The sequence below is a fragment of the Salmo salar genome, chromosome ssa11, assembly GCF_905237065.1.
Source record: "Salmo salar chromosome ssa11, Ssal_v3.1, whole genome shotgun sequence".
Taxonomy (NCBI): Eukaryota; Metazoa; Chordata; class Actinopteri; order Salmoniformes; family Salmonidae; genus Salmo; species Salmo salar.
In genome coordinates, this window is record NC_059452.1 from 74,467,069 (window position 1) to 74,481,966 (window position 14,898).

A 14,898-nucleotide genomic window follows, 5' to 3' on the forward strand; every position below is an offset into this window, starting at 1 on the left:
CCGTCTTGGGAAAAGGGTGCCATTTGTAGCGCAGACCTAGCATTGGAAGATGATCAACTATTATTCCTCCTGTGCGGTGTGAACCTTGCATTGGCCTACACTGAGCTGACTGAGGAGCTGGTGTTGAATGCTGCACTGTACCCAATGAACAGAATTCTCACATAGATGTTCTCTTGCTTGTCCAGTTGTGTTACGGCCATGTCAATAGCAATGGAAATGGCATCTTCCATGGATCTGAAGGAGCGGGTAGGCAAATTGGAGTGGGTCCAGTGTTTCTGAAATGCTGGCCTTGATGTGACCAGCCTCTTGAAGCACTTCATGTTAGCCGGGGTGAGTGCAATGGAGCGATAGTCATTTGGGCATGTCACCTTGTTTTTCTTGGGCACTGGAACGATGGTGGTGTCCTTGAAGCAGCCTGGGACAGGGACAGGTTGAAGATGTTTGTTTGTTTTCAATATCTCCTATCATCCAGAGTTTTTGGTTGGGGTATGCCCGGATTGTTATTGTCAGTACAACATCATCAACACATATCCAAATGAAGCCTGTGACTGACGAAGAACAGTATATTCCTCAATTTTGATGGATGTCCCGGGTGGATAAATCTTTGAACATACACTACATGACCAAAAGTATGTGGACACCTGCAATCATGGGCATTTATATGGAGTTGGTCCCCCCTGTGCTGCTATAACAGCCTCCACTCTTCTGGGAAGGCTTCCACTAGATGTTGTAACATTGCTTCCATTCAGCCACAAGAGCATTAGTGAGGTTGGGCATTAACCTGTTGGGGCTAGGGGGCAGTATTTGCACGGCCAGATAAAAAACGTACCGATTTAAACTGGTTACTACTCTTGCCCAGAAACGAGAATATGCATATAATTAGTAGATTTGGATAGAAAACACTCTAAAGTTTCTAAAACTGTTTGAATGGTGTCTGTGAGTATAACAGAACTCATATGGCAGGCCAAAACCTGAGAAGATTCCATACAGGAAGTGACAATTTGTTGTCCTTCTGTTGCATCTCTATCGAAAATACAGCATCTCTACTGTAACGTGACATTTTCTAAGGCTTCCATTGGGTCTCAGAAGGTGCCCGAAAGTGTAATGGGGTGTCTGCTGTCTCTGTGCGAAGAACAGCAGAAGAATTTGTGAGTGGTCAGCCTGGGGACAGTGACACTGGAGATGTGCGTTCATGAGAATTCTAAATTTATTTCAGCCTTTGAATGAATACAACGTCGCCCGGTTGGAATATTATCACTATTTTACGAGAAAAATAGCATAAAAATTGATTTTAAACAGCGTTTGACATGATTCGAAGTACGGTAATGGAATATTTTGAAATATTTTGTCACGAAATGCGCTCGCGCGTCACCCTTCGGATAGTGACCTGAACGCACGAACAAAACGGAGCTATTTGAATATAACTATGGATTATTTGGAACCAAAACAACATTTGTTGTTGAAGTAGAAGTCCTGGGAGTGCATTCTGACGAAGAACAGCAAAGGTAATCCAATTTTTCTAATAGTAATTCTGAGTTTAGGTTGTCCCAAACTTGGTGGGTGTCAAAATAGCTAGCCGTGATGGCAGGGCTATGTACTCAGAATATTGCAAAATGTGCTTTCGCCGAAAAGCTATTTTAAAATCTGACACTGCGATTGCATAAAGGAGTTCTGTGTCTATAATTCTTAAAATAATCGTTATGTATTTTGTGAACGTTTATCGTGAGTAATTTAGTAGATTCACCGGAAGTTTGCGTGGGTATGCTAGTTCTGAACATCACATGCTAATGTAAAAAGCTGTTTTTTGATATAAATATGAACTTGATTGAACAGAACATGCATGTATTGTATAACATAATGTCCTAGGAGTGTCATCTGATGAAGATCATCAAAGGTTAGTGCTGCATTTAGCTGTGGTTTTGGTTTTTGTGACATATATGCTTGCTTTGAAAATGGCTGTGTGATTATTTTTGGCAGGGTACTCTCCTGACATAATCTAATGTTTTGCTTTCGCTGTAAAGCCTTTTTGAAATCGGACAATGTGGTTAGATTAACGAGAGTCTTGTCTTTAAAATGGTGTAAAATAGTCATATGTTTGAGAAATTGAAGTTATAGCATTTTTGAGGTATTTGTATTTCGCGCCACGAGATTCCACTGGCTGTTGACTAGGGTGGGATGCTAGCCCAGGGAAGTTAATGTTGGGCGATTAGGCCTGGCTCACAGTTGGTGTTCAAATTCATCTCAAAGGTGTTTGATGGGGTTGAGGTCAGGGCTCTGTGCAGGCCAGTCAAGTACTTCCACACTAATCTCGACAAAACATTTCTGTATGGACCTTGCTTTGTGCACGGGGCATGACGAACAGTTCTTGTGCTTATGTTGCTTCCAGAGGCAGTTCGGAACTCGGTAGGGAGTGTTGCAACCGAGGACAGTCGATCCCTTTCTGTGAGCTTGTGTGGCCTACCACTTCGCTGCTAAGCCATTGTTGCTCCTAGACGTTTCCACTTCACAATAACAGCACTTACAGATGACCATGGCAGCTCTAGCAGGGCAGCAATTTGATGAACTGACTTGTTGGAAAGGTGGCATCCGATGACGGTGCCACGTTGAAAGTCACTGAGCTCTTCGGTAAGTCCATTCTACTGCCAATGTTTGTCTATGGGGATTGCATGGCTTTGCGCTCGATTTTATACACCTGTTAGCAACGGGTGTGTCTGAAATAACTGAATCCACTAAGTTGAAGGGGTTCCACATACTTTAGTATATATAATGTATTTCAATCAGTATTCTCAAAACAGTCCTGCAGCATTGAGTTTGCCTCCTCTGTCCAGCGCCTCACTATTCTCTGTGTTGGTGGCTCCCTCTTAAGTTGCTGCTTGTAGGCGGGGAGTAGGAACAGAGACACATGATCTGATTGGCCGAAGTGGGGGCGGGGGATGGCTTTGTACGCGTCACGAATGTTTGTATATACATCGTCCAGTACGTTGTTTTCTCTCATGGGGCAGGATACTGTACGTGTTGGTGATATTTTAGAAACATATTTTTCAAACGTGATTGGTTAAAATCACCCTCGAACATAAAGACTTCCGGGTGAGAGGATTTTTGCTGGCTAATATTCTTGTACAGTTCACTGAGTGCTGCCTTGGTGTTTTCTTGTGGCGGTATGTACAGTCGTGGCCAAAAGTTTTGAGAATGACACAAATATTAATTTTCACTGTCTGCTGCCTCAGTTTGTATGATGGCAATTTGCATATACTCCAGAATGTTATGAAGAGTGATCAGATGAATTGTAATTAATTGCAAAGTCCCTCTTTGCCATGCAAATGAACTGAATCCCCAAAAAACATTTCCACAGCATTTCAGCCCTGCCACAAAAGGACCAGCTGACATCATGTCAGTGATTCACTCGTTAACACAGGTATGAGTGTTGACGAGGACAAGGCTGGAGATCACTCTGTCATGCTGATTGAGTTCGAATAACAGACTGGAAGCTTCCAAAGGAGGGTGGTGCTTGGAATCATTGTTCTTCCTCTGTCAATCATGGTTACCTGCAAGGAAACACGTGCCATCATCATTGCTTTGCACAAAAAGGGCTTCACAGGCAAGGATTTTCCTGCCAGTAAGATTGCACATAAATCAACCATTTATCGGATCATCAAGAACTTCAAGGAGAGCGGTTCAATTGTTGTGAAGAAGGCTTGAAGGCGCCCAAGAAAGTCCAGCAAGTCCCAGGACCGTCTCCTAAAGTTGATTCAGCTGCGGGATCGGGGCACCACCAGTACAGAGTTTGCTCAGGAATGGCAGCAGGCAGGTGTGAGTGCATCTGCATGCACAGTGAGGCGAAGACTTTTGGAGGATGGCCTGGTGTCAAGAAGGGCAGCAAAGAAGCCACTTCTCTCCAGGAAGAACATCAGAGACAGACTGATATTCTGCAAAAGGTACAGGGATTGGACTGCTAAGAACTGGGGTAAAGTCATTTTCTCCAGCAAACGACCCTGAATGGACACGGACAGAAATTCAAATAAATTCAGCAAGATGTTGAGGCCTTAACTTTACTCTTCTTTAAGTCACTACAGACAGAGAGAGAGAGAGAGAGAGAGAGAGAGAGAGAGAGAGAGAGAGAGAGAGAGAGAGAGAGAGAGAGAGAGAGATATAGAAAGACACGGTTAGCCTACCATTTCAAGTATTCTAATAGTGTCACGTCCTGACCAGTGAAAAGGGTCATTTTGCCATAGTAGTATGGTCAGGGCGTGGCAGGGGGGTTGTTTTGTGTGTTTTGGGGTTGGTTTGTTTCTAGGCGAATTTGTTCTAGTTTTCTGTTTCTATGTTTCATTTTCCATGTGTGGCCGAGTATGGTTTCCAATCAGAGGCAGGTGTCTTTCGTTGTCTCTGATTGGAAGCCATACTTAGGCAGCCTGTTTTCCTTTGGGTTTTGTGGGTGGTTGCTTTCTGTTTAGTGTGTTAGGATACCTGACAGAACTGTTTGGCTGTCGTTTGTTTTTTCTTCATTCAAAATAAAAGAGGAGCACTCAACACGCTGCGCCTTGGTCTGTTCACTACGACGCCTGTGACAATTAGGCCTATGTGGTCTAAAAAAGAAGGAAAATTCAATCACGAGGATCCATTTCATAGACAATATACCGACGCACAGACAGCGCATTGCACAAACAATAAAAAACTTGCAATATCAATTGGAATTACATGGGGCTATTATTGAACATTTTGTTGAAAAAAAATATTTTAATGGTTAGAGACTGTCACTGGCAAACATGGTTACAGACGCAACAACATTATATAGTATCCCCTCCTCGTGGAGAAAAGTACATGAGTCAGAACAATAGGCTAAGTTCTGAGGGGGAGAGGGACTAAATTCATAGGGTGAGACACATGGGCTACTAACAGCTTACTACACAACATACACTTAGTATTACTTTCTTAGCTAGAGTATACATTTTTCTATGGCATATTACAGTGTTTATGCAGCAGCATACAAGACATATTTTTTGGACTCGTTGTTGAGCTGTGCTCGCTTGAACAGGAAGGTGGCGTGGCGGTCCTTCTTGTGGTCAAACTTTGTCATCAAAGTCTGGCATTCTCTGAATGAAGTCATGCTAGATTGACAGCATGGCCAATTTATTCAACCTTTTCTGGCCCATGGTGTTGTGTGTGGATGTTTAACCTTTTGAGCTTGGAAAAGAGACCCTTCCAGATGTTTTAAATCCTTAAACCCAGACTTGGACCATACACCCTCTCCACTGAATAGCAGGCAGGGAAAGCAACATAGTGATAGTGTAGTGTTTGGTTAGAGTCATTGAAGCTAAAGGTGGCACATCTAGTTATGAGTGTAAGGGGTGAATAACTTTTTCACACAGGGGCATTGGGTGTTGCATAACTTTGTTTATGAAATAAATTAAATAAGTACGTACACTACCAGTCAAAGTTTCAGAACACCTACTAATTCAAGGGTTTTTCTTTATTTTTACTATTTTCTACATTGTAGAATAATAGTGAAGACATCAAATCTATGAAATAACACATATGGAATCCTGTAGTAACCAAAAAAGTGGGAAACAAATCAAAATATATTTTATATTTGAGATTCTTCAAATAGCCACCCTTTGCCTTGATGACAGCTTTGCACACTCACCTGGAATGCATTTAAATTAACAGGTGTTCCTTCTTAAAAGTTCATTTGTGTTATTTCTTTCCTTCTTAATGCATTTGAGCCAATCAGTTGTGTTGTGACAAGGTTGGGGGTAAACTGAAGATAGCCCTATTTGGTAAAAGACCAAGTCCATATTATGGCAAGAACAGATCAAATAAGCAAAGAAAAACGACAGTCCATCACTACTTTAAGACATGAAGGTCAGTCAATACAGAACATTTCAAGAACTTTGAAAGTTTCTTCAAGTGCAGTCGCAAAAACCATCAAGCGCTATGATGAAACTGGCTCTCATGAGGACGTCCACAGGAATGGAAGACCCAGAGTTACCTCTGCTGCAGAGGATACGTTCATTAGAGTTACCAGTCTCAAGAAATTGCAGCCCAAATAAATGCTTCACAGAGTTCAAGTAAGAGACATATCTCAACATCAACTGTTCAGAAGAGACTGTGTGAATCAGGCCTTCATGGTTGAATTTCTGCAAAGAAACCACTACTAAAGGACACCAATAAGAAGAAGAGACTTGCTTGGGCCAAGAAACACGAGCAATGGAAATTTGTCCTTTGGTCTGGAGTCCAAATATTACATTTTTTGTTCCAACCGCCGTGTCTTTGTGAGACGCAATGTGGGTGAACGAATGATCTCCGAATGTGTATTTCCCAACGTAAAGCATGGAGGAGGAGGTGTTATGGTGTGGGGGTGCTTTGCTGGTGACACTGTCTGTGATTTATGTAGAACTCAAGGCACACTTAACCAACATGGCTACCACAGCATTCTGCAGCGATACGCCATCCCTTCTGGTTTGGGCTTAGTGGGACTATCATTTGTTTTACAACAGGACAATGACCCAACACACCTCCAGGCTGTGTAAGGGCTATTTTACCAAGAAGGAGAGTGATTGAGTGCTGCATCAGATGACCTGGCCTCCACAATCCCTTGATCTCAACCCAATTGAGATGGTTTGGGATGAGTCGGACCACAGAGTGAAGGAAAAGCAGCCAACAAGTGCTCAGCATATATGGGAACTTCTTCAAGACTGTTGGAAAAGCATTCCAGGTGAAGCTAGTTGAGAGAATGCCAAGAGTGTGCAAAGCTGTCATCAAGGCAAAGGATGGCTACTTTGAAGAATCTAAAATCTAAAATATTATTCCATATGTGTTATTTCATAGTTTTGATGTCTTCACTATTTAAATAATCACAAATCTAAAATATATGAGTAGGTGTCTTAAAACTTTTGACGGTAGTGTGTTATTTATTCTCTCAGGTTCCCTTTATGTCACATCCTGACCAGTATAGGGGTCTATTGGACGTGGCACAGGGTATTTGTTTTCACGGTTTTGTGTATATGTTTAGATAAGAGGGATATTTTGTGTAGAGTGTTTTTGGGGATTATTGGTGTGTGTGTATTGTAGAGGGGTTATTTGATTTATGTGTTCCGGGGTGTTGGGTATGTTCTTGTGTTTTGTATTTCTAGGGGCTGTTCTAGTTTTTGTAATTCTTTGTTGGCCTGGTGTGGCTCTCAATCAGGAACAGCTGTACATCGTTGTTCCTGATTGAGAGTCATATTTAGGGAGCTTGTTTTCACCTGTCGTATTGTGGGTAGTTGTTTTTGCATTGCTTTGTGTATAGCCTGCAAAACTGTTACTGTCGTGTTTTCTTGTTTTTTTTGTGTTCTCTTTAATAAATAATAATAATAATGATGAGCACGCAACCCGCTGCGCCTTGGTCTCTACATTACGACACCCGTGACACTTTATCTAATATTAGGTTTTGTAGAAGATCTGATAACATTCAGTATTAAAAATAGGCAAAAATGGAGAAAATCAGAAAGGGGGCAAATACTTTCAATGGCACTATAGCTTGCACTAGCCTACAAAAAACGTATGCCTGCTCTTTTCCCGCAATCCATCAAGCGTATTTGGTGTGTCATCATAGTGGTCTCTGACTTGTGGTCAGACTCCTTGGCGGAACAAACTTAAACTCGCCTTTTTTAAATGTTGAATGTCAAAAAATAGAAAGCTGTCATAAAGTATGCTTTCTGAATTTAAAAGTAATCCTAGAAATAATCATCCAGTTTTTCAAAGTATCTGTAATTTGATTACAACATTTTTGCTGGTAACATAATAGATTACAGTTTTTTTGTAATCCGTTTGTAATCTGTTTCTCCCCAACCCTGTGGATAGGAAGCGCTGGGACAGGTCGTCTGGATACTGGACAGCCAATAAATTGGCAGATGAAAACAGAATATAATTTTTAGTGGACAACAGTTCTTGAGGGCTCAAACAAAAAAAGTGGTTTGAGTTGTGTGGTTGCAATATCAACTGTCCCTTATCTCTTGTATATCTTGCCATGCATCATTCAAGACTACATTTAAATTGTGGGCAGCGCAATGGGCATATAATGAACAATGTCTCAGGAAAGACTGTCTGGGTTGTCAATACTCGGTAAAGAAAATAGTCGGGCCCGCAACCTGGACCTACAGGCCTTTGTGAAAACATTTACACACAAAAATGCAAGGTGACGCAGTCACATACTGTAGCTACTATAGGCCTCTATGTATAAAAAAAAGCACAGACACAGAGATGATTTTTTCTAAGAGAAAAAGAGAGAGAGAGAAGCAGAAAGAGGACTTCAGAAGACATGGGAGGCTCTCAAATTGAATTTAATTGAATGTACCTTGATTGCAGCCTGTTTGTGTAGGCTATTAGCCAGATAAAACCTCCTGGTTCAACAATAATGGCTAAATTTATCCTCAAGCCAACTACTTTTTTCCTCATTGTTAGGCTATTTGATGTGTAATTTTTATAACAAGTTTATAAATAGCAGCTAAATACTGTATACAGCTATAGACAGTAGGCTCGACTGCATAATGAAACAATCCAAGGTAAGCTCGTGTTTTGAGGGTGGACTGATTGCATTATTTGGCATTATTAGACTGGTTTAACACACAACTTTCTATCCAAGCTGGGAGAGAGCGTGAGGACGGCTCATGTCATGCAGGTTCAAGTAGGTTATACAGGACAGTTGTATATTCAACAAAATATCTATTGGTTGCTGATTAGTATGCGATCGTATCGAACCACCCAGCATGGCAGCCTTGCGACACCGTGTATAACTTCGTGAAATGTCAGCCTTAACGTGTGAAAATGACAACCAAATAGGCCTACAAAATAAACATTTATTCATTAGCTAAAGCAAAGCTATAGGCTACATGCCCTGGCACCACAGAAAGCCTATCATTGCTTTGCATAGACATGTTGCAATTTCAGCACCGTGGACAGCAATCGGTAGTCTATTCTTTGTGAGTGGCTGTCTTGCTGACTCATTAGATTTAGATGGGGGGAGGGGGGCTCTGACCTTGTGGGAGGTGTCCAGAGAAACTGCGTTACGCCAGTGGCAGGAAGGTGTGAACACACATTAACACCACAAACATACGCCGGCAAGCAGGCAGGCAGGCACACACACCAATCCAAGGCAATCCAATAAACATGCAAATGTACAAGACACACATGGTTGGACACACATTCATACCACTGAAAGTAAACATGCCGGTGAAAACCTAATTTCTTATTCACCCTGAAGATGAAAGCGACATGAGAACGGAGAGGAGCAGCCACACAAATAATATCCATGGCACCTTAATAAGTCATAACTCTACATCCCTTCACTATACAACGTAGGGATGCGAGGAGATAGATATGGCCTCAAGCATACAGCAGGCCTATATCACCATCTCCACAGCTCTACTCTGAGGTAAACACACAACAAGAGCCAGTCACTCAGATGCTGAAGGGAACAGGGCTAGTAGTGGAAACAATTCAAATGGGAACAATCAGCTCTTCACAGAGAAATGTAGATGTGCCTTTGGATGCTGTTGCCCTGGAGTAGTAGTAATCCAAATATGACAAATACATGTAACTGACAAATGCTTTGTGGGCAGCAAAAACGACTTGATGCTGCTATAATGCATTATAACACTTGCCATAATAAAAGCATTATAAAAATCGATACATACTGTGAGTTAAAACATGCAGGCCTTACCTCTGCGACAGGCACTCCCTCTGGTGGACGGCAGTGCAGCACAATCATGCCTTTAATGGGCACCTCCCTCCCCTGGGGGTCCTGCTCAAAGTTCTTCCTCAGGTCTGGGAGAGGGGAGGGACACAGGGAGACAGGATTAGGGCTGTTGCGGTGACTTATTACCGCCACACTGGCAGTGATGAGTCATGACCGCAGTAAAATTCCATGTGACCGTTGAGTCACGATAATCTCCTTTTATGCACTCTGGACATGCTTTGGTAGTGAGTACCCAATTTGCTAACTACCATCGGGTCCTAATGGCTTGGCACTCAGGGCTCTATTGTCCCTCTAACCACTCTGACGTCAATGCAAATACAATGGAAAATCACATCAAACACTTATCCTCAAAACGGTAGTCCTACAGTACTTTTAAAACTCACCTCACTGTGTCACGGATCCCTCTGGAACTTTCATTACGCACACCTGGCCCTCTTTCCTAGTGATTAGTAATTGTATAAGTGTGCCCTTGGTTTACCAGTGTCCTGTCGATTATTGTTACAATGTCCGTTGGTGCGTGTGAGGACCTGGGCTATGTGTTTTGGCTTTCGTGCCATTGTGGATTGCGCAGATGATTACAGGTCTCGTCCCGTGTGTTAAACATTGTGTGCTTGTGCTATTTATTAGAGGTACTCCTCGCTCTTTTGTTCGGGTTTCTACCCTGTGTTTTATATAGTGTTTGTTTGGTCTTCGTCCCCGTGCCTTTAACCTGTTGGGGCTAGGGGGCAGTATTTTCACGGCTGGATAAAAAAACGTACCCGATTTAATCTGGTTACTAATCCTACCCAGTAACTAGAATATGCATATACTTATTATATATGGATAGAAAACACCCTAAAGTTTCTAAAACTGTTTGAATGGTGTCTGTGAGTATAACAGAACTCATTTGGCAGGCAAAACCCTGAGACATTTTCTGACAGGAAGTGGATACCTGATGTGTTGAATTACCTTTAAGCCTATGCCATTGAAACACACAGGGGTTGATTAATGTTTTGGCACTTCCTATTGCTTCCACTAGATGTCACCAGCCTTTACAAAGTGTTTTGAGTCTTTTACTGTGAGATCTGACCGAACAAGAGCCATGGAACGGTGATGGCCGCGAGTTCATGTTGGGTACCCTCGTTCCAATACGTTATAAAAGAGAATGCATTCGTCTACCTTGAATATTATTCATGTTCTGGTTAAAAAAGGCACTAATGATTTATGCTATACAACGTTTGACATGTTTGAACGAACGTAAATATATTTTTTCCCCTCGTTCATGACGAGAAGTCCGGCTGGCTTAGATCATGTGCTAACAACACGGAGCTTTTTGGATATAAATGATGAGCTTTTTTGAACAAAACTACATTCGTTATGGACCTGGGATTCCTGGAAGTGACATCTGATGAAGAGAATCAAAGGTAATGGATTATTTACATAGTATTTTCGATTTTAGATCTCTCCAACATGGCCGTTTGTCTGTATAGCAAAGCATATTTTTCTGGGCGCAGTGCTCAGATTATTGCAAAGTGTGATTTCCCAGTAAGGTTATTTTTAAATCTGGCAAGTTGATTGCGTTCAAGAGATGTAAATCTATAATTCTTTAAATGACAATATAATATTTTACCAATGTTTTCTAATTTTAATTATTTAATTTGTGGTGCTGACTTGACTGCCGGTTATTGGAGGGAAACGATTTCCTCAACATCAATGCCATAGTAAAACGCTGTTTTTGGATATAAATATGAACTTGATAGAACTAAAAATGCATGCATTGTCTAACATAATGTCCTAGGAGTGTCATCTGATGGAGATTTAAAAGGTTAGTGCATCATTTTAGCTGGTTTTATGGTTTTGGTGACGCCTGGCTTTGAATTGACAAAACATTACACACAGCTATTGTCAATGTACTCTCCTAACATAATCTACTTTATGCTTTCGCCTTTTGCGGACATTAATAGGAGATGTTTATCTTTCAAAGGTGTAAATAGTTGTATGTTTGAAAAATTTAATTTTACTTATTTGGTTTCAAATTTGCCGCTCTTGAAATGCACCTGCTGTTGATGGGTGCACCACGGGTGGCACGCTAGCGTCCCACATAGCCCCAAGAAGTTAACACGGCACGCCGTAATTTGGGTGTAATAAAAAAAACTTTCGATTCCTGCGCCTGTCTCCCTCCTTCACCATTACAGAATAATTAATAAAAGACACGGTCTCTGACGACGCTGCGACTGGTCCGTCCGGCGCCGCAACTTCAGCAGCTGCAACTGGCCCGTCCGACGCCACCACAACTGGTCCGTCCGACGCCACTGCTACTGGCCCGTCCGACGACGACGCAACAACCTCGGCAGCTGCATCGGGTCCTGATCGACCCGCGCTGTGTTCCTGTGATCGTCCTCGAGGCCGGTGTCGTTGCGCTGCTGTCATGGGGGGGTCCCCCCGGAACTTTCATTACGCACACCTGGCCCCTATTCCTAGTGATTAGTAATTGTATAAGTGTGCCCTTGGTTTACCAGTGTCCTGTCGATTATTGTTACAATGTCCGTTGGTGCGTGTGAGGACCTGGGCTGTGTGTTTTCGCTTTCGTGCCATTGTGGATTGCGTGCTTGTGCTATTTATTAGAGGTACTCCTCGCTCTTTTGTTTGGGTTTCTACCCTGTGTTTTGTATAGTGTTTGTTTGGTATTCATCCCGTGACTTTAACACGGCACGCCGTAATTTGGGTGTAATAAAAAAAACTATTACGCATTCCTGCACCTGTCTCCCGATCCTTATACCAGCGTGACACACTGTGATGATCAATTTGAAGAAAGAAGTTCAACAGCAGGTTGAAACTGTCACGTCCTGACCATACAGAGCTTGTATTTTTCTATGGTAGAGTAGGTCAGGGCGTGACTGGGGGGTTTGGTCAAGTTTATTTATTTCTATGTTGGTTCTAGTTTAGTTTTTCTATGTTGGGGTTTTTGTCTAGTTTAAATTTTCTATGTTGTGTTCTAGGTTCTTTTTTCTAGGTTGAGGTTTGCGTATGATTCCCAATTAGAGGCAGCGGGTCATCGTTGTCTCTAATTGGGGATCATATTTAAGTTGTTGTTTTTCCCACTAGTGTTTGTGGGAGATTATTTTGAGTTATTGTATGTTGCACCTCTTCGTCATGGTTTGTTGTTTTTGTTTATTAGTTTATTTTATGTCTTGCATAGTTTCACAGTGATATAAAGATGTGGAACGAAACACACGCTGCGCTTTGGTCTCATTCATACGACGACCGTGACAGAAACAGTGTAAAACATGGTTGTTGTGGATGTTGTTTCAAAGCCTAACACAACGAAATGGACAGTGCTTTCTAAGGTAACGATTCATTAAATACAGCCATACGCATATTAGTGCTTATGCACATGCATAGATTCATGAGCTCCAGTTGAATGGAAAAACCTTAAAATGATGATTGTGCCATTTTACAACACACAAAACAAGAGTGATTTAAATTGTCTTTGGCACATAATTGGTCTAGCCTATAATCCAAAATCAAACAAATTTGAGTAATTACCTTTGAGTGTGGACTGTGTTATTATGCATACTGGATGGACTGGTTACCTTATGCTATGCTCCAAAATCTATATCCATGAGTCTGGGAAAGAACGTATAGCCCAAGGCGATGCGGTTGGTTCATTGATTGTGCAGGGCAGCATACAGTCATTTCTATTTCATTTTGAATAGGGAATTTTTCAAATGTTCATAATTGATTGGTTGACACATTACTTTAGCTACACAGAATATCTCACCACCATTTCTTCCTAACATGTTTTCACAACAAAACATATTTCACTAAACTGTTGACAGCCAATCTGCATGAAAGGAATAAAGGAGAGAGAGGAGGAGATGGAAACGCATGGTGGTGAGATATTCTGTATAGATATTACCTATTACTTGGCTATTTAAAATCAAATAGAAATTCACAAATTCTCTCTTTCTCCCCCTCCCACTCCACTCACTTTCTCTCTCTCTTTCATCTTCCCTCACTCACATCTTCCCCCTCTCTCTCTGTTGGTATGGTTCTGCTACTCACAGGCAATGCGTAAGGTGGCCTTGCGGCTCTTGGAGGTGCCCAGGTGGCTCCAGGCCACACACAGACACCAGTAGTCCTCAGGGCCATGGAAGTCCTCCACCTGCTGACGGGACACGTTGATCATCACCTCCCGGATCTTCAGCCCTGCAGGAACACACATATTATAATCCCAGATTACCAACACAGTTTACCATCACAGATTACATAATCCAAATATATCCCAGATGATCAGAAACTTGAATCGCTAAAATGATCAAAACAGATTATCACACAACGTAATCAGAAGACTTGGTGAGACGAAATAGACGGGTGTTTAAATATCCAGGCGATAAGAGATTATCAGTACCAAACAGATGAAGAGGTGTGCAGAGAGATGAGTGTCTGTCATATTATTATCCACAGAAGATTACTCTGAAGCCTGACAAATCTATATAAAGACATTTTCTTATTATCATCATTTTGACAATCACTCAGATATAGTGTCTTGCAAAAGTATTCATCCCCCTTGGCGTTTTTCCTATTTAGTGGATTTTTATTTAAATGTATTTTATTTGGATTTCATGTAATGGGCATACACAAAATAGTCCAAATTGGTGAAGTGAAATGGAAAAAATAACATGTTTCAAAAATGGAAAAGTGGTGCATGCATATGTATTCACGCCCTTTGCTATGAAGCCCCTAAATATGATCTGGTGCAACCAATTACCTTCAGAAGTCACATAAAGTCCACCTGTGTGCAATCTAAGTGTCACATGATCTGTCACATGATCTCAGTATATATATATATATATATACACCTGTTCTGAAAGGCCCCAGAGTCTGCAACACCACTAAGCAAGGAGCACCACGAAGACCAAGGAGCTCTCCAAACAGGTCAGGGACAAAGTTGTGGAGAAGTACAGATCAGGGTTGGGTTATAAAAACATATCCAAAACTTTGAACATCTCACGGAGCACCATTAAATCCATAATTAAAAAATTGTAAGAATATGGCACCACAACAAACCTGCCAAGAGAGGGCCGCGCACCAAAACTGATGGACCAGGCAAGGAGGGCATTAATCAGATAGGCAACAAAGAGACCAAAGATAACCCTGAGGAGCTGCAAAGCTACATAGGA

At 41.7% G+C, this 14,898-nt stretch overlaps 1 protein-coding gene across 3 annotated transcripts in view; it reads right to left on the reverse strand.

The window, feature by feature from the left end:
* Positions 1–14,898, reverse strand: part of LOC106563138 (netrin receptor UNC5D) — a 339,367-nt gene that overhangs the window by 72,589 nt on the left and 251,880 nt on the right. For all 3 annotated transcript variants that reach the window (XM_014128394.2, XM_014128393.2, XM_014128391.2), the window contains exons 3-4: positions 13,781–13,924; positions 9,701–9,804 (exon numbers count right to left, since the gene is read on the reverse strand). In XM_014128394.2, the coding sequence (XP_013983869.1) occupies positions 9,701–9,804; positions 13,781–13,924 (248 nt within the window). The remainder of the gene's footprint in view (positions 1–9,700; positions 9,805–13,780; positions 13,925–14,898) is intronic.